This window comes from Lutjanus erythropterus, chromosome 7, assembly GCF_056507025.1.
Source record: "Lutjanus erythropterus isolate fLutEry1 chromosome 7, fLutEry1.hap2, whole genome shotgun sequence".
NCBI classification, from domain to species: Eukaryota; Metazoa; Chordata; class Actinopteri; order Lutjaniformes; family Lutjanidae; genus Lutjanus; species Lutjanus erythropterus.
Window position 1 is genome coordinate 17,586,083 of NC_139323.1, and position 20,551 is coordinate 17,606,633.

At 39.7% G+C, this 20,551-nt stretch overlaps 1 protein-coding gene across 1 annotated transcript in view; it reads left to right on the forward strand.

Annotated features, from left to right (window-relative positions):
• The window catches only part of sema6bb (sema domain, transmembrane domain (TM), and cytoplasmic domain, (semaphorin) 6Bb), a 182,650-nt gene that overhangs the window by 101,744 nt on the left and 60,355 nt on the right, over positions 1-20,551 (forward strand). Inside the window, exons 6-10 of the mRNA XM_084722985.1 lie at positions 8,849-8,947; positions 13,037-13,127; positions 15,585-15,704; positions 17,938-18,026; positions 18,890-19,107. Of these exons, the coding sequence (XP_084579111.1) occupies positions 8,849-8,947; positions 13,037-13,127; positions 15,585-15,704; positions 17,938-18,026; positions 18,890-19,107 (617 nt within the window). The remainder of the gene's footprint in view (positions 1-8,848; positions 8,948-13,036; positions 13,128-15,584; positions 15,705-17,937; positions 18,027-18,889; positions 19,108-20,551) is intronic.

Consider the following 20,551-nt stretch of genomic DNA (forward strand, 5'->3'; position numbering starts at 1 on the left):
TTTATGGAGCCATTTAGACAAACAGGGATTAGCACTGAGTGATACAGTGGGACTAATATTATTATATTACAGTAAAGGACCAGTGTGTAGGATTTAGTGGCATCTAATGGTTAGTGACGTGTCATTCTTCGACACCTATGAATATTATATTCCATTTCTGCCACATTATTCCAATAAACCTTGTAATCTCACACTCTGGAGCTTTAAATCAAATAACTAAATATCAATAAAATATAGTAATTGTGAAAATCTCTATTGGTGCTTAAGGAAAGCCTTTCAAAAGAATTTGTAATGTGAATATAATGATCATACAAGTGGAATAATTCACTGTTCATTTTATTGTGCCAGAATATTGTCCTGGGAGCTACAACTAAAAACTACATATCCCATGAGAAAGTGCATGTCAAAACACAGGCGTTCTCTATTTAATGTCTTTCTATATAGTTCATTAAATAGTTGAACTGGACCTCAACATATTTGATTTTTTCTTTCAATGAAGAACCGCATCATATGTTTTTGTTTTTCACAGCCTTTAAACCTGGAAGAACCATCATTTAAGATACTTTTTGATGTTATGATGGATTTTAGATCACAGTATCAATAATACAGTGAGGTATTGTGTACTGCAGGGCTTTTGCACTGATTCGATTGTTGTTTGTTGTTTTTGTTACCCCTCCTGTTGCTGTTTTGCTCATCATGTTGGAGGTCGAGCTGAATGAATATTTAACAACAAAAAAAACCCATTTTTTTTCTGATTCTATCACGTGCATACACACAACATAGAGGGTCTTACATGCATGTGGGTGGATTACAGACGCTCACGTACATTATACACAGTATATGTTCATTCATATTCATGATTTCTTTTTTTTTTTTTATCTGCTCTCTCTTTGTTTCTCTCTCCTAAACATACATGCACACAATTAAGAAGATAATGTCAACAAACACATGATTTTATGTGTGCCTCCGTCACCCTCGGCACCCTCCCTTCTCCCCTTTCTCTCCTCCACTTCACCTCCTGAAAATGTCCTGTTCTGCTTGGGGGCTGGTTGTGTCAGATGTGACACATTCACCACCTCGTAATTGGTTTTGTAATTAAATGTTTCTGCTTGGTTGATCACAAAGGACATAGTATTCTCCTTAATTAGGCTGAAAATTCAATATCCTAATTCTTTCGCCTTTTTTTTTTTTCCCTCTCCAGTGTTGACCAAACGATTGTTGATGAATGCAACAGTCGGCCTCGCTGCCACTCACTCCGCACATTTGCGTCATATTTTCCTTTGTCCTTTTCTTTGCGCTGTCTCTTTATCTCTCGCGCGTTTGCCCTTTTCATGTCTCTGTCATTCCCTCCCCTTGTTTCGCTCCTTACCTTTGTCTTCCTGCGAAAGCAAAAGAGAGCGAAAGAGGCAGAGGGTGAGACGTTCCCCAGAGGTGGCTCCGTGCCAGCACATCAGGCCGTGGCAGCGTGGCATGTTCATGCAAACAAAGGCAATTCCATATAGAGAGCTTTTAAAGAGCGCTTGGGCATCGTTATAAGCAGCACTTAGCGAGATTGTTTGATCAATATTGCGTTGATCGTGCTCTCTTAGGAGCTCCGACCCAAATGCCTTTTCTGGGTTGGACAGATTCAGTTTCACAGCCTTTTTTTTTTTTTTGCTCCTAAATTAATCAATTTGAAATACCACATGTGGAGTCACTTTCAGTCTTTGCTGTGGTCCCGTTTTTAATGCCTCGCGTGTAGAATGTATCTTGTTTCTTTGCCTTTCATGTTACCGTGGTCTGTGGAAGAAATGTTCAAGCCTTGCTGTATCTTTCATATCACAGCAGCCCTTTGTCGTATTCCGCAAAGATGTCTAACTGTGCAAAATGTGTAGCACAATTTGACTGTTAATTAAGCCACTTTATGTACTACTTGGAAGCTTAATCCATAATAATGCATTAGAATTATTCATAAGGCTTTTTTTAAATTAATAATCTACCTGTGCATGATAACTAAAGCTATCAAATGGATGTAGTAAAAGTACAGTATTTGCCCCCAAATTGTTGTGGAGTGGACATATAAAAGTTATTACAACACACTGACACTAACAGTTTTATTTTTTTTTAAATGTATATCAGTTCCAAATATTGATTGCCAGTAATCTGTATGGTTATTGGCCCTGAAAAAAACTTATCACTCCGTCCCTAAAAGGAGCTTCTGTGCATTTAGTTCCACCTCAAAAATGTAATGATGAAGCAGGGAAATCAACTTTATGACAGCTTTCCAAATGCTTGTGCTGAATGTATTTCCCATTGCTTCTGGTGCTTATTTCCCTTATTTTGGCTTTCTGTATTAATTTTTGTTATTCACTGCCATTGTTGGGCACAGTGTGTATTAGGGATCTACAGCTGTGAACTACATTTCCCATGACAAAGAATATATGTGATGTCATTATAAGCTTTTGTAAACCCCAATGAAGATATCGTGACTAAAAGCAGCATCATAAAATACTTGCCTAAATGTGCTGAGCTTTCTTTCCTCCATATATTCCCAAAAGGGCCCGTTTTCTCACAGCAGGCATATAATTATTATTTTATTATCTATTATTATATTATTTTATAAACCTCAAAGTGCTTCACAACAAAAAGAGTATATGTACCAAGCACTTCACATTAAGAAAGACAGGATAAGCATAAATACAGGGATAGAAAACATTAAACCTGCGTTAATTAATTTTTTGGCCACGTAGGGTCTGTTTATCAACCTATAAACACGACATTGACATATTATCACCTTATGAAGTTGATTTGACAAACGTTTTAGCAAACAGTTGCTTATTTACACATCTAACAGACACTGAACAGTAGTGGCATTCTGTAGTCGTAAGTTCAATATTTAATCTCCTTTTATGTCTGTTTTGGTCTCCACTGACTCCTGAGTGAAATATGTATGTCTTTAGCTGCTAAATGCTTCAATTTGTTCACCAGGTAGTCGCTAGCTTTGGAGAGCAGGTATCGTACAGTCAGTTTATCAGAGGCTTTTCACTGAAAACAGTTGCAGGGCTAATAAGAGTCGTGAAACTGAACCGAAACAGTAATATTGTTGACGGTAAAACCAAAACAACATATTTGCTGAGCCTTCTTTTCTCTATACATTCCAAACAAAGAGCCAATTTTAATCACAACAAGCAAATTTTATTTTGTATTCCACCTTTCATACAAGACATGCCACTCAAAGTTCTGTACAGCAGGACATGCACCAAATGCTTCACATAAAAAAGACATGAATGAACATACAATAAGATGGAAAATAAAACCTACTTGATAATAAGAGTAAAAATTAGATAAAGAGAATACGAGAATAGCATACATAGACTGCATCTTGACATGAAAATCGACATAGAATAAACATACAAAAAGGAATAGAGTAAAAATAATTAATGAAAAATAAGACAAATAATGTCACATGTATCACTTACAATGAGACAGTCTGACACTGTTTTCTCAGTAGGTTATCAAACAGAGAGCTGTCCAGGGGTGATTCAGGTTAAGCGTTGTGGTCGAGGATTGAATGGTTCTGTGTGGTATGTGTGTGTGTGTATGTTTCCACCAGGGAGCGGAGCTCAGCTGACCCCTCGATCTGTAGGTCTTGCTGCAGGTCGGCTCCACCGCTGCGGCTGCCACATGGCTGACTGGCCTGGAAAAACTCTACAGTTTTCTCTTTTTCTTCCTTTTCTCTTTCCTTCGTTCTCTCCCTGTGCCTTCCCTATTATTTTCTCCTCCTATCTCTATTATCTTGCTTCCCCTCCCTCTCTCCTCCCTCTGGTGTGTGATGTTTGTTTGTGGCCTGTGGTGTGTTCAGTCAGAATTACCATCAAACAGGGAGGAAGGGTTTCAGAGGGATGCGGATTAGCTTTAACATGCTGAGTAAGACCGCAGCACTCAGAAACAGCACATTGCTGCTAATTTGGTAGCGTTGTTAATTTATCCTCCGCCCACATTCACACTCACACACACACAAACACTTCTTCCTGTCATGAAGAGTCACTGTTTTCAGTCAAAATTGTACGTCAGGGATTTTTTTGGGGGGAATGACAAGCCTGTTGTTAATGAACGGAGAAGAGGACTCGCCAAACCTTTGTGTATATGAGTGTGTGTACAGTGTATGTGTGTTTTTGTGTGTGTGTGTGCGTGTGTGAGTGGGAGAGTTCTGGCTCAATGGCGGCTCTTGGCACAGCAACGCTCTCTTCTCCCTGGTCACTAACATCAGGGGACCAGCCAGGCATGTAATGGAAACTTTGGAGATTTAGGAGCAGCAGCTTGCTAAATACGACCCCCTGATGTACTGCCTTAGATGGCTCCTATTGTGTGAACATTACTAAAGCAGGTCGTCATGATAACTTTTATGAGGGTATGAAAAACGCTGTGGTGGTTGCTCCTTAAAGCAGGAGAACGAGCAGACGATTTTACAACCTGTTTTGTATTTTACTGATTGCAGCCAGAGGTAAAACCGATGTTCGTTTAGGCCTCATCATTAGAACAAACACTGAGCATTGAACGGGCCAAATGAGAACTTGTTCATCATCTCAAAGTAAAGGTTGAGTTCTGGACAATAGATGGGAAGCAGATGCAGAATGTGGAGTCTCCTCAGTTTTAATGGTGTCTGACTGCTGCAGGTTGTTTGGAGCAGATGTGTTGTAGCAACAGTGAACTTGTTGTCGATCCTCATTCATATGTCTGTGAAGGCTTTTGGTTTGTTTATGGCAGAGATGCCAAAACACACATTCTTTAAGTAGAAGCAGAAAAACAGATATTTGTGTAAAATGACTTCGGTAAAAGTAGAAATGTTGTTTCAACTTCTTTAATCAAAAGTAAATTGTAGAGGCTCTGAAATGTACTCAAAGTATAAAAGTTAAAAAGTGTCCCCCTGAAGGACATTTCTACCAGTTGCATCTGTATGAAGCCACTGAATCTTACAGTGGTGAACACTGTCTGAGAAGCACAAGTGCATGAAAATCGCTTGTGTCTATCACGTTTGTCCACTGGAAGGTCACCCTAGAGGACACTTTATCACCTTTTGTCCACTGACAGGTCACCCTAGATGGTACTTCATCATGTTTCATCCACTGGAAGGGCGGCCTAAAGGCTATTTTATCGCATTTCGGCCGCTGGAAGGTCACCCTAGAGGACACTTTATCAGGTGGTCTTGGACACTGGGCCACACTAGGGGTCATTTATCGTGATTTACCTGCCCTAGGGGCATCCAAATGGGCACTTCTGCCACGTCTGTATTTTGACTTTTAAATAGTTTTTGTCTTGTATGCACTGATGGATACACCAAGGACTCATCTTCTATGTGTTCCTCTCCTGCAGTGTGCACAATGATGCAAAATGAAAATAATTAATAAGTCCCCGCAAATACATTTAAACTAAAGTACTGAGGCTGTTTTGAAAATGTAAGGAGTAGAAAGTAGAAAGTTGCCAGAAAAATAAATTCTCAAGTGAAGTACAGATACATGAGAACTCTACTAAAGTAAATATGTTTTTGTACTTTGTTACTTCCCACCTCTGGACAAAGGAACATGTCTGTTTCTGTGCTGAGTATCCAAGTGGGCGAGGAATGCACTTGCTCAACATCTGCAGAGTAGAACAAGCCTGGAAAACATCTGCATTAAGAGCAAGAGACTGATTAAAAAACCTGCTCCTTGCATGTTGTGTAGTTTAATTAAATGCAGATTCACATATGCAAACCTGCTCATAGACACACACATTTGTGCGCTGTCTCCCCTTCTCCTTCCACACTTCTTTAAATCTCCCCTCCGTTCACAACTACGTCCATATTTGCACTCAGACGCGTGCTCCTGTGTAATTCATCTGTGCTGCAGATTAATTTTTCAGAGCCCAGGCAGCTCTGCCGCTGTCAGTAAGAGGAGCAGCAGCAGGAGGAGGAGGTGGTGGAGGAAGAGGAGGAGGAGGAGGAGGAGGAGGGCTGCAGTCGTCTGGGTCTCGGGAAGGCTTGCCAGCCAGCACAGGTGGCGTTTTGTCTGGATTCTACCCAGGGAGTGAGGGGGGAAGCAGAGGGGAGAAGAAGAAGGAGGCACCAGGACGTATTTATATATAATTATTTAATTCATTTATTCACCGCTTGATCCTTTGTAATTGGTTTAATTTTTAATGTGGAACCCATAGTAAAACAGTAATCCTGCTGACTGAATTGGACTTTGAATAAAGAAAGAGCCATACCTGCAAGTGCCAAATTGCTTCCCGGAATATATGAATGAGGGTTAATGAGAAGCATGTACGCAGCAGGGGGATGAATTTTGACGATGTCTGTAAAGTGCAAATAGAAATCAAAGCTCAATAGATGAGCTTCTATGAGGGATCGACCCTTGTTTTTACCCTCTATTGATGAAATGCTTCATTTTATGTTTTCGAGAGCTGCCAAAAGTGCACATTTGTGCAGTGGTTTGGCTCCTCAAAGTATTTACTCCGCTCTCTGAGATGCTGGCAGTTGGACTGGGTTGTTATTAAGAGTGCTTCATCTGGCTTTGTGATTACAGCTCTGACCAAGCTGACAGACTGCAACCCCACCGACAAACAGCATGCAAATGATTCTCACACATGAGCATGCATCTGTGCTGTGATACACACACACACACACACACACATATATATACACACAGAGAGATATATGCACCAGGCACACATGAACACATGCTGCATGTGGGGGAGTGACACACACACGCAAATACTGTCACAGCCGCTCCTCAATTTGTCACACAGTGCTGCGCCATTAGAAATTTACACCTCACAGTTGACACACCCCCTGCACCCCATCGCACACACACTCACACACACACACACTCATTACACTCACACATGAAAACACTTCCTTCTTTCCTGTTTTTTTGCAGCTGAAAAACGAGAACCCTGCAGGGAGTGAAGTGGGAAGGTGGAGGGGTTGAGAAGGGTGTAGGGTGGAGCATCTGGAATAACACTCACCCACCTCTCATATCACTGCTTTCCCTCTGATCTCTTACAGACACACACACACACACACACACACACACATTCACACTGTACACATACAGACTTGTCATTTGACATACCCGCTATCACCACCACTTCTGCTCCGGCCATACTTCTCTTTCCGATGACATCAGTGCGGGTGGTGGTCTTGAAGTCGACCCCATCTGGTGTGTGTGCGTGTGTGTGTGTTTGTGTGTGTTTGTGTGTGTGTGTGTGTGTAAGCAGAGCTGGTGCCATCCTGGCTGGAACACTAGAAGTTTGGGGAGGGGTGTTGTTGGCGGCTGCTCATCAGTGATCTACTGTACATCACCTCTCACTCTAAACACACACACACATTTTTAAAAACTATTTCTTACTTACTTTGCATCACTCTTTCAGTGAGTTGTATAATGTGTAAATAGTTAGCAAATGTATGAATTGTTAAAATAAATGATGAATAAACATTTCAAACTCTTAAATGTACTTTCAAGTAGATAAAAAATTTAATAAAATGGATAAACAGTTGTGGTAAAATAGGTTGTTTGAAATATTGACTAAATGGCCAAATGATAGCTAGAAGTATTGGATAAATCATTAAATAGAAAAACTGATGTTAATGGATAAAATGTTAAAAGTAACAATAATTAAAAGTAACATTTAGGGACAAACAGTTAATACATAGCTAAATGATAATTACCAAACGTATGGTAATTAGTTAAAAGCAATGGAAAAAAGACTGACATAGTTAAGTAGAAATGGGTAAACCACTGAGATAGATAGATAGAAGAGTTAGATAAATGAAATAGCTGGCTAAAAGTGATAAATCATACCTATTTGTGTAGTTAACTAGCAATGGGTAAAGGTGAAATAGTTAGCTAAAAGCAATGTTAATAGATAAACAGTTGAAGCTTAAAGCTTTGGATAAATGAAATAGTTGGCTAAATGTACAGGATAAATCTTAACTGAAGCAATGGTTAAACAGTTGAAATACGTAGCTAAAAGTATTGATGATGGTTAAACAGTTAACTAAAAATAATGAATAAACAGTTGAAAGCTAGAAGTATTGGATAAAACTTTGTTAGCTTGAGGTAATGGTTAAATGGTTTTAAAAGATACCTAGAAATAATGGATAAAGTTGTTAAAATCGATAACTAAACATATTATCTAAATGGTTGAAATAGTTGGGTAAATGTAATGGAACCAGTGCAGCATTGTGTGATCATCACAGCTGCGTTACACATGTTTAGTCATTTCTGCTATAAACACACTGACACACTATACTTTTGTTGAGGCAGCAAATTAACTTGAAAGTCATTTTTCTCAGTTTCACTACACCAACATTTATTACTTTGTGGCACTGTGGGGCAAAAGCAGCTATTAAGTCATGTGGCGCTTACACGACTGCTCATTTCAAAGAATAAGCACGGAATAATGAAACTGTGACTGGGGTTTATTTAGTCATTAAGTAAGCCTCATGTAGTTTGACGCCTCGCAGTAGAGAAATTAGCCTTAAATCTGTTGCTTGTTTTAAAATCCTGAAGCTGGTTTGGATTAGCGTCTGTCAGTCACCGGCAGCTGTAAATGTGTGTGTGTGTTTGCATGTGTGAAGAGGGTAGACACTTAAAGTCTCTGCAGGCTACGTTCAGACTGTACCAATATGATTGACAGCGTTAATGGCGTGATAATTCCACACATCAGGCAACTGAAAAGCTTCATTTCACAGAGCGGTTTGGATAATCAGTGTCTGAAAAATAAACCCAGTTTTTCCTCTATTCGCTCCATCATTTCCCTTTCTTCCCTTCAGTTTCACCCCTCCTGCATATTAAGCTCACCCTCTCTTTATTTCTCCCTTTTCCTGCAGGATGAATGCCGTAATTTCATGAAGGTGCTGCTCAGCAGACAAGGAGGCCTGTTTGTGTGTGGGACCAACGCCTTCAACCCGCTTTGTGCCAACTATACTGTAAGTAAAGACTGAACATGCATGCAGGCGGTGGTGCCAGAATGAGGTTTGAAGTGTGTGTGGGCGGGGCATCCAGATTTGGATGACATATTAAGCGAGTGAACTTTATCACATCTGCTTCCTTTCAATTTTAGCCTAACCTACAGTTTTTGGGAGCTACAACATGGGAAGAAATCAGTGGCAGCTGTAGAGTATTGTTTTTCTTGGGGGTCTAAACTACAGGTCCTGATTGCCAATAATCTATCAGCCATATCAGCCAAATCACAGCCAATACAGATGTTTTCTTTTTTTATAGAAGATAGTAAATATAGCAGTATTATTGGTCAGGCTGGTTTAACTGCTTTAAATGAGAATATGGTTAACTTCGACAAGTCAGGATAAGGGGCTTGGGACTCATTCAAGTTCATGTGGAGTCATTGGCATGCAAGGAAAATAGTGTTAGGAATTCAATGCAACATTGGGTGGGTAATTGATATACAAATCATATGGGAGATTAAGTGCTCGGTTAGGTTAGTTAGCATGCAAGCATAGAAGTGGAGCTGATCCCTAAAATGGTGGAGCTCAAATCAACGTCACAATTTCAATGTGAATACACAGACAATAGAATAACACTCCCTCCCAACAGCTAGAAATACAACATATGTGGGCTAGTCAGATGATTGCAGTGACTCATTTTTTCACATGCACAATTACATGGAGATCAACAGATGTGGATGAGACACTACATGTAACTCCAGCAGATACAGTCGGTGATGAGACCCTAACCCAATGCGACCAGAGTGGGCAAAGCCAAACTGGTCATAGAGAGCACCAAAAAACACTCACATTCTCCTGAGTTGTCCTAAAATGGCGCAATAGTCGACCCAAACCACAGCAGCTTACAAGTTAAGACACATCAAACCGAGTGACAACCCACAGGGCAGAAAAATACAGCCGACTCTGAAGTGCCAGAAACTCTGAAGTGAGTCGATCCCCATAGACCCCTACATTAAAATGGCCAACTTTACAACAGAAATAAACATGTTTTGAGGTTCTCTCTACAGCTGATTTTCCCATTGATGGCAATTGATGTGCGTGGGGTGAAATTTTATATAACTCACCCATTTGAATGCAATGAAGGCCTGCTTTGAGTGACAGATGGGTACTATCACAGCTAGCTTCCGCACTGATCTTGCGACAGTGACGACCTTACATTGAATATTAAAGGCGATAATGATTACGTTGCTGTTGAGATGTGTAGGTGCTGTTCTGATCTGCATTATCACCAACCTTCTATAACCATAATACCTGGCTCAACATTTTATTACCATAACACCTGAAGGTGGGTGAGGCAAAAGGTCTTGTTGACCTTTTCAGCCATCAGGAGAGCTGCACTAGTCCCAAACTAGCGATAATGTTAATATGAAGTCACGATGATTGGTTTGACATAATTGGTAATTGCCTTATCTCTCCTTGGTTCGCCTGCTCAGGTGAACATTTACAGCTTGATTAGAGTTGTTTGTTCAGGACTCGAGGTGGTGTCGACCTCCTTCCCAGGACTTATTTATCCTTGTTGTCTGGCAGCTCCAGTGCCTTGTTTTCCTGAGATACAACAGTTGTTATTTCTCGGTGGTTAAACTTTGTGGTCTGCCGAGCTTGTTATCATTGAGAGTCAGAGACGGATAATCAAGAAGAACACAGACGGGAGAAGGGGAAGTAAAGAAGAGTATGGGTGGGGGAGGTGGGGGGGGGGCGACGTGACTTGTTTGCCTGGCTGGATTTCTTTTGCTATAGTGGTTAATAAAGCAAAGCAGTTCCCCAGTTTGAGGCAGAAGGGTTCAAGCTTTAAGTGCAAAGCTGCACTCTGTTCCACAGTGTACATAAGAAATAGTCCCTGCTCCCTGTTCGGGGAACGTCAGCTAAGAGAACTTCCTTCAACAAAATTCCTCCATTTGGAGCAGCCTGCACCATCACCAACACAGACATCGTTCCTCCTGTCATTAGCCTGTTAATGTTCAACACCTGCATACCTTTTGCTTCAACTGTGGAAATTTTACATTACAAAAATAAAATATGAACGAAAACAAAACAAAAACTGATATCATCACAACATGTATTCTATTACAATGTATGTAACTTTTGAACAAATGGGATTTGATTTTTCAATTTAAGATGTGAGGTATAATTCCTAAAGAGATTAATGCTGTATTCAGATTTGATAGTGTTTATTGTGTTTATGAGATGAACCCATTTGAAATCTTCTGTCAGCTCCTAATTAATGATGTTCTATTTATGAGTTCATGAATTTGAACACAGCATAATGTTACACGGATTTACATGTAATTATTATTATCATGTTGATTATATACAGACTATTATTATGTAATATTTATATTATGTTGTCCTTGATAATTATAGTAATGCTAGTTACACCAACAATACTTACATATAGACATATATTAACTATATACAAAATATAAATGCAAAATATTAAATTGATAATTTAATTAAATATGATTATATTATATATTATTAAATATTAAATTACATTTTAATTATTTAATTAACTTAATTTTGAATTAAAAAATATACAAAAATATTTTAGGGATGTAACAATATATCAAATGTCACAATATTGCAATATATACTTATCGTAAAATGACCTGGTTAACTATTTTATTTGATTATTTTTATTTTATTTCATAAAAGGACAGCTACTGACTGCGGCATTGTTACTTCTTTTAAATTGTACATTAATAATTTATTAATAATTCAAGCATTCATTGTCAAAGACATTTCATGACATTTTTGCAAATGCGTCGGTCACGGCTGCTACTTTACTTTTATTTTACTAATGAAAGAAAGCAGAAGCAGTTTAAGTTAAAAGGAAAATTAATATCATATGAAAGATAAATGCTATATGCATCAATAAAGGACAGCTTTTGGTATTGTTACATCCCTAATAATCTGTCAACTTCCAGCAAACTGAAGAGCCGTTGTTCATTTCCTTCCTACACAGTTCAGAAGTGCCTTTCAACTGAGCATCTTTTGCTGCCTGCAGTTCCTGGAGCCTTGCTGAACATGGCTGAGTACAGTACTGTGCAGTGCACTTTGCAGGGACCTAGTAGCCGACTGGAATGCACCCTAAGTGTTGACTGACCTGATTCAAACAATTAGACACACTGTACACTGAATATTTCCTCCACTCTGTCCAAAATATGTTTGTCAGAGTGTGAAGCTTTGAAACCGCCACCATGCAGCTGAATGTGCTCCACTTCACCGACCAATCCCTGTCGCGCTCAATTACGGTAACGATTTCAAACTTGTGGAAGGAAAAACTACACATGAATATTAATCATCGGCTTGGCTGATTTCACATCATTCTGCAGGAATATTAAATGAGGGTTGAAGGCAGTTGAGTTGGAGAAAGTGAGAGGAAAAAAAATCCTTTCACTATCAAAGGCTTTTTCAGATAAGTGTTATTTTCAGTCTCTCACATTTCAAACATAACGCAACAGTGAAACACTGAGATGTACCTGACCCATTATCTGTCAGCCACTAATGACATTCTACCACAGCGTATAACACACCTGTCTCCTCCTGATAGGCTGTCTGCTTCTCTGGGGACTAGTTAGCGATGCTAGCTACTGTTTTATTTATAGCAAGTTTTTAATGAAATGACACCTATAAATTTCAGCCGTGGATGAGAATTAGACTCTGTTGAAATAGTTTGCCTTTGGCTAAATGTACTGGATGTGTTTGTGAATGTGTGTGTCTGTGTGTGTGTGAGAGAGAGAGAGATGCAGAAGAGAAATTTTGCAGGAGTGTGTAAAAGATTGAGACTGTGTGACTTGGTGTATGGAAGGAACTCGGTATGTGTTTGTGTGTTTTATTTATGCATGAGAATGTGGCTGGCTTGTTGTAGCTGCTGCGCCTAATTGCCGGCAGTAAATCATTAGTTTGCACTCAGGATAACACTCCCTAATTGCCTTTCTTCCTTGGTGCTTGTTTTCATGATGCTGCTGTAGATTCATTCATATTGTTTGGAGTTTGCTGATTGATGTATATTTGTGTGTGTGTGTGTGTGTTTATGTGCGTGTGGCGTAACAGGGAGACACTCTAGAGATGGTAGGAGACACGGTCAGTGGTATGGCGAGGTGCCCCTATGACCCCAAACACGCCAACGTTGCTCTGTTTGCAGGTAAGACACACCTTTTGTTTTAGTCTGAATCACACAGCGCAGTGACACTATGTGCTGTCACATATTTTATTTTTGAGGATCACTGAAGAATATTAATGGGCCTCATGCAATAAACACTTGTACTTGTAACTGTTTTGTTCTTTAAATGTGCAAAGTGAATTCAGAAAATTGTTTTTATGGACTTTGACTGTTTCTGTGCTCAGGATTGTTGGGGCGCACTAGAATCATGGCTCGATGACATAATGGACTCATACGTCCCCTGAAACTATATCAACCAGGATGCATAAGCATTTAGCATTAGCAGTGCAAGTGATGAGCAGACTGTCAGCCCAGCAGTCAATGCTCACTTCAGTTCCAACAACCTGATGCCAAAAAATGACCATTTTCTTGGAGATTGAGAGGAACAAGATGATTCTACTCTGGCTCTGGTGGCTCAAACGTGTACATCTGCACAGGTCCAATAAAGCAAGCAAGGAATCAAGGTCACAAGAATAATAAGACTTTGACTCCTTGATTCCTTTGGTTGAACAACAAAATATGTATTTCCTCCATGCTACACACAAAATTCAGGTAGTAATTAAATTCAGAGGATAAAATCTAAAACAGAAATAACATAAAACAATGTATAGTTATTTACATATATAAATATACATCTATACACCCAGGAAATAATTCTGAATTGCATTTTTTGAATTTGCATCATGCTCAGGGTAAACGGCAGAATCAAGATGGTGATGATAACATGGTCGACATCTTCATGTAAAAAGTTCAACAACTGAGAAACACTGTCCATCAAGCATCATTGACTCAGAGATGTATATTCCCCTCGTGCTGTTGAAGTCTTATGTATCGTGTCTTGTCAGCTCGGACTACGATCCACCTGTCAAGTGGCACAGCTGGATCTGCGATGTTGGGATCACTGTAGGATGTGGTACAACAGTCTCTGATTTTTCCTGTAAGATTTCTCATAGTTATATTTGACACTTGGGAGAGCAGAGCAGACACGCCCCCACCATTTCAGAGGCGAGGAAACTGCTTATCATTTCATATACTTTATACTTCAATCTTTCAGATTTGGCTGGGTGGTTAATAACACATTTTGCTGTGTTGTGACAAACTCAGAACACATATTTATGATTGCTTTTCACGGAAGTGGTTTGGATGGGTGATTTAGGAGAACTTCCTGCATTCATTGATTTTCTCTTATTTTGAATTTTCTCTCAGGCACCAACACAATTTACAAGTGGTCCAGACCTGTCGTAGGAGTCATGTACAATTAGTCTGCTGTTGTCTAAACCTATGTTTTTCACTAATGACTGTATATTTCATTACTTTGGGGCAATTTTTTAGTTTGAAAATCCCATATCAATTACACTTCATAATTATGTTGACATTATCCTGTTTGACCCTGCAATTAGTATTTTGATATAATTCAAAATCTATTCATATGGCCTAATGATATCGTATGATTTAAATTACCATTAATGTCAGGCCTTATGTTGATATGCAGGATTACTCTGCACGGAGAAATATCCTCTATTGGAATGACTGACAGCACAACATCACCTGTCATGACACATATTCTGCCAGCCGTCTCTGTGATGGAGACTTCCCCTTTGAACCATGTCTTCTTTATTTCAATGACAGTATGGCCCACAGGTAACAAGACATTAACAGCACTCGCTATTTTTTTCCCCATTCCTCAGCGATAGCAGGTCTCTTAATTTCACTGCTAACGCTGGTAAAAAGTTATAGACTTTCCTTTATGGATCTCCCAAAGCAGGACTTCAATCTCCAAACTTATAAATTTCTTCTTTTTACTCTTTGATGCCATTTTCATGAGTGAACACTCCCTGATGCATAGCCTGGTATTATTGATGCATACATGGTATTATTGGGCCTTTAGTTAGTTCTCATGGATGTGCATTCAAATATGCACAGGTGGAATTAATCATGGTTTGTTTACACAGTTATCTGATGTGGTCCAAAGACATATAAGCCCACCATACATTAAAAAAAAGTGAGAAAAACTTAAAGAATGCAAAAGGCATGATATCCACTGTTCCTCCATGAACAAGATGTTTTCAGCTCCTTTGTTTACTTCATCATATTTAAACACTTCACTATAATCAAATCAACAGAGTTCTGTGGCTTAAACTGTAGGGAGCCATTACTGTTCAGCCATCAGCCCATTATCTGATATTAGCTGGAAGTAAAAAAATGCTGTTTTTGTGTGGGAGTGCTGCAAAGTTGCAATTATGTTACTGCAATTACATTGTTGAGTGGTCAGCCATGTCATGTTTATGATGCAGGACTTTCATAATACAGCAACATTCACTCTAGCTTTATTGTCTGCAGTTATTCTGTTGCCAACTCACTAGTGTTTGTGTGTGTGTGTGTGTGTGTGTGTGTGTGTGTGTGTGTGTGTGTGTGTGTGTGTGTGTGTGTGTGTGTCAGAGGGGAATCTGTTTACAGCCACAGTGACAGACTTCCTGGCCATTGATGCAGTGATCTACCGTAGCCTTGGGGACAGTCCCGCTCTGCGCACCGTCAAGCACGACTCCAAGTGGTTCAGAGGTACCTACAGACATGTGTCTGAGTGTGTATGTGTGCTTCTGTATACCTATTAAAGGAATAGTCCAGATTTTTTAATGTGGGGTTGTGTGAGATACGTAATGCATGTCAGTGTATTAGCTGCTGTGGATGGCTGTGGATACACCCCCAATTTGGAGAAGCAGAGAGGAGCACCAGTACAGAATCTAAGCAGTGTACTGCTGTGGACTGGGTCGGCAACAAAAGGTCATTTAGGTTCATCTAAAAAACCAAAGTAACCAAACTCCGTAGGCAAAATCAATCATTTTACCTCACATAACATGGGAGCTGCTGGTCTACTGCTGCCCCGATATGTTTGTTTGTTTGTGTTATTTTGTGACTTTGGTGAATCTGAACTGTCCCTTTAAAATACAAAAGACTCACGTCAAGAACACAAGTCAAGGCAGCAGTAGACCAGCAACTCTTCTGCAAGGTTAAATTGCTGATTTAATCAGTGGCGTTAGGTTGGTTTGGAGAGATCGGTATTTGGCCTGTATAATGGTGGTTTCTCATTGGAAAAAAAATCAAAACTCCTCTCTTCTTCTCCAAACTAGAGGCATGTCAACCACTATCTACTGTAGCTAATGGCTATCAATAAGTTCCTAACGCCACCCCACATTAAATAATCCAAACCATCCCTTTAAGATGTGTCTTAACACCTTAACATCTTCTCGTCAGCATTGCGTCTGCTTTTCAATGTTTTCGTCTGATGTTTTGAGTGTGTGTCTGCATCACTTAGCGGCACGCAGGATCAATACATGTGTCAGTAGCAGAAGGCTGAGTCAGCAGCCTGACAGCTCTGTGTTCAGGTCACTGAACATGAGGCTGTCAAACTTACTGCTCCCTGACAGAGTTTAGACCGTCAACATCATGATTTAACCTTACGATGACAATGGGACAGTAAAAAAAAAAACACAGTATCAGACACATCATTTATAGCCGATCCCGGGTGTAATAGCACTGAAATGCATAGCGTGAAACAGAGTTCTCAGAAACATCAGGGAGTCATAATGCGCTTATTGTTTGGTGTGAAATCCCCTTTCACCATGTAATGAAATTAAGCGTGGCCTGGGCCTCCTTCTCACTGCCCTCATGTTACCTCGGTGTCGTGGGAGTGAATGATGCATTTGCAAATGGAGACAATGTTTGCTGTATGCTTTCTCATGGTCCATGTATATTTCATTAAAGGTGTAGTTTATTTGATGTGGGGTTGTATGAGGTACATATCGATAATCAGTGTATTAACTGCAGTAAATGCTGGTCAGCATACCCCAGCAGAGAGGGGCACCAACATAAGCACTAAGTGATGAACCGCTGGGGACAGGTTTACTAACAAAAGGTATTTTAGTCATTTTTCCTCACAGAACATGGTAGTTCCTGGTCTAGCACTCTCTCGACCTGTTAGTTTGTTTGTGTTATTGTGTGACTTCCGTGTTATAAAAGGATAGTTTAGATTCACTTAAAGTGATAGTTCACCCAAAAATGAAATTTCACTCAATATCTACTCACCCCTGTGCTGATGTGAGGATGGGTGAAGATCTCTAGATCTCCCAGGGCTTCAGTGGAAAACAGCGCTGCAGCCCATTCCAGTACTATTGAAGTGAATAGTGACCAGTTTTAAAATGTAAAAAAAGAACACCAAAAAAACAAAACAAAACACAAAATGTCTCCAAACTGCTCATGTGGTATAATCCAAGTGTCCGTAAGCCACGACATTAAAATTTAATCCAGAAAGATGCCATTTATACCATGTTTTTTGCCTAAATGTCAACTGTAGCCTCTGATACCTGATCCGTGTGCACATGCCTGAAGCAGGTACACAATTTATTTTGCTCACACCCTCATTGTTTCCCATCAGAAAAGGCTGTCTGACGGCAAAGTAAAGCAGTGAAAATATTATAAATATTCTGTACACGTAAACTGATATAGATTTTTTTTAGGCAAACCTTTTTTAAGTGGCTAAAATACCTTTTGTTGCTGACCCTGTGCAAATCAGTTCATTGCTTAGCTTCTGTGCTGGGGCCCCTCTCTGCGCCTCCAAACCAGGGGTGTGCCGCCTGGCGTCTACTGTAGCTAAACACTGACAGTCGATAAACACTTTATATGACCCCCCACATCAATAATCCAAACTATCCCTTTAAACCCTGTCTCTCCGCTCACACCTCTACTACACATTTCCCCTTTTTCTTTTTCACTTCTTCTCTCTCTCACAATATAGAGCCATATTTTGTCAGCGCTGTGGAGTGGGGACCTCACATCTACTTCTTCTTCAGAGAGATAGCCATGGAGTTCAATTACTTGGAGAAGGTATAGAAGTCACTCTGATGAAAGCATCTATCTGAACTCACAGTATTCACACAGGAGCTGCAGGCCCACTCCGACAACATCTTTTAAAAGGACTGCAGAGGAATATGTGAATGTGTCGTTAAAATGCAACACCATGAAAGGCGATGCCAGTCTAATATCTCTCTGCTGCTATTATTTGGATGTCAATATCAAGTCTGTTCCCACGGCTACGATGACCTTTCATCCTCGTATTTGTTTGTCTGCATATCTAATCCAACAAATCACGGTCTGAGCAAACAACTCATGTCTACATTAACCTGAGAAAATCTCTTTTTTATAGAAACTCTGTATATTTCCTCCTCTTACCGGAGCTGGGGATACATCTTTATGAAAAAAATATCTGTTTCAGGAAACCGGTTTCTCTGATAAATTAGCTATTCACATTTGGGGAGAGGTGCTTGCACAAGGTCTCGGGCTTTGACATGTTTATAGAGAGCAGAGTAAATGGATACTTAAACAGCATCACCGTTGTGTAGATGAGGGTGTTCAAAGGAGCAAATTTGAGATGGGCTGACATTTTCATGAATAATTGATATTAAATTTACCATTATAAAACAATGATCTGTCAAAAACAGGGTTTCCGCATTGCAAATAGCATGCAAATGACTTTTCAGAGATCACCTTGGAGTTGAAAAGAGCTTTTAAATATGCCCTTTTGAAGATGAAACTCAAAGCCAGGGAAATATATCGGAAGTCCCCAGCTAATCATTGAAGTTACATGTGAGCTGCGCCTATGCAGATACTCCTGTCAGTATGTTGCAAATGTATTGTGCACAGTCATTTTCTATGCTTACATGTGGTTGTCCGTGCCTAACGGCCTGCAGGTGGTGGTGTCACGTGTGGCGCGGGTGTGCAAACGAGATCAGGGTGGCTCTCAGCGTGTCCTGGAGAAGCAGTGGACGTCATTCCTGAAGGCCCGTCTGAACTGCTCCGTCCCCGGCGATTCCCACTTCTACTTTAACCTGCTCCACTCCACCAGCCCCATCATCAGGATGCACGGCAGGGACATAATCCTGGGGGTGTTCTCCACACCAGCTAACAGGTACAACACTGACATACTGACGTGCCGGTAAACAAGCTACAGAACACAAAACGATGCATTTTTTTCTCTCAAGAATGTGCACACAAGATCACTGGTTCCCATCCTGTTTTTGTCAGGTCTACACCCAGAGCCCTGTCTGATGAATTCAAGTACACCTTCATCAGCACATCCATCTATTTTAACAATTTAATCATTACTTTGAATTAAACTATTTCAGCTGATTGTCTGTTGCTTTTAGCTGTATTTCAAATCAGTTTCAGCTACTATTTGAACAGGTGATCCTTTCCTTTTAGCTATATTCTATTCTATATTTCTATTTTATATTTTAGCCAGTTCTACTGTTAATCAGTTCAAGCTAGTGATTTTAACCATTTATCCATCATTTTTGGCCAGCTATTTTAACTTTTAGCTATCTATTTTGATTGCTTATCTATGACTTTTAACCACTTTCAAATTACTTTTAGCTAACTATTTAATTTGATTACTTTTAGCTCTATTTCTACTTATCAGTTAGCTTATCTATTTGGAGTGTTAATCTGCTCCTTTCAGCTAACTATCTGAACCTTTAGTTAACTAATTCAACTTTTTATCTATTCCTTTTAGCTTTTTTTTAACAACTTAATAATTACTTTTAGTTAGCTGTTGTGTACTCTTTATTTCTTTTAATCTCAGTTAGCTACCTATGTAAAGTTTTAATCTGTTCCTTTTAGCTATATTCCACCCTTTTTCATTACTTTCAACTATTAACTGTTTACTATCTTAACTTACTAGTTTAACCATTTGTTCATTACTCCTGGCTAACTGTTTATCCATTTATTTTAGCTATCTATTTCATCAGTTTCTTCTGTTAGCCTATTTTTAGCTATTTCAACAATTTATCCATAACTTTGTGAATTATTTGAAATTCCTCAGACGTTACTTTTAGCTAACTATTTCATCATCTATCTATTACTTTTGGATAGCAACTTCAAAATCTCAGCTTGCTTTCTGAATAGTTGTGTTCCAGCCGACTCTATATGAGGACTTTCACTGCTCCCTAATCTTTCCACGTACCTCAAAGCAAGCGCAGACTCTGGTTGGGAACCGCTGCTCTAGATCAATACTCAACCTGTCTGCCTTCAAATAAGAGGCTTTTATGTGTGTATGTGTGACTTAGGGGGCTGATGTGGAGGGATTTCAATCTATGTCCTCTCTGGAAAGAGAAAAGGGGATTCAATCACACAGAGTGTTTTTTTTTTAAGATTTACGCAGACATAGAAACACACCTGGACGTACTTCCCACGGAGACTGAGATAGACACCCAGTGTGAAGCAGCACTCACGTGGCTCACCTTGAAAATTTAGTGGACCACCAATAGTTTATTCTTTTACCTATGAAGCTGGAAAGAGCAAGGCTTCCTACAGGCCAAGGCAAAGCTCCAGAGAAATGAAAAGGGCTGTGTGGC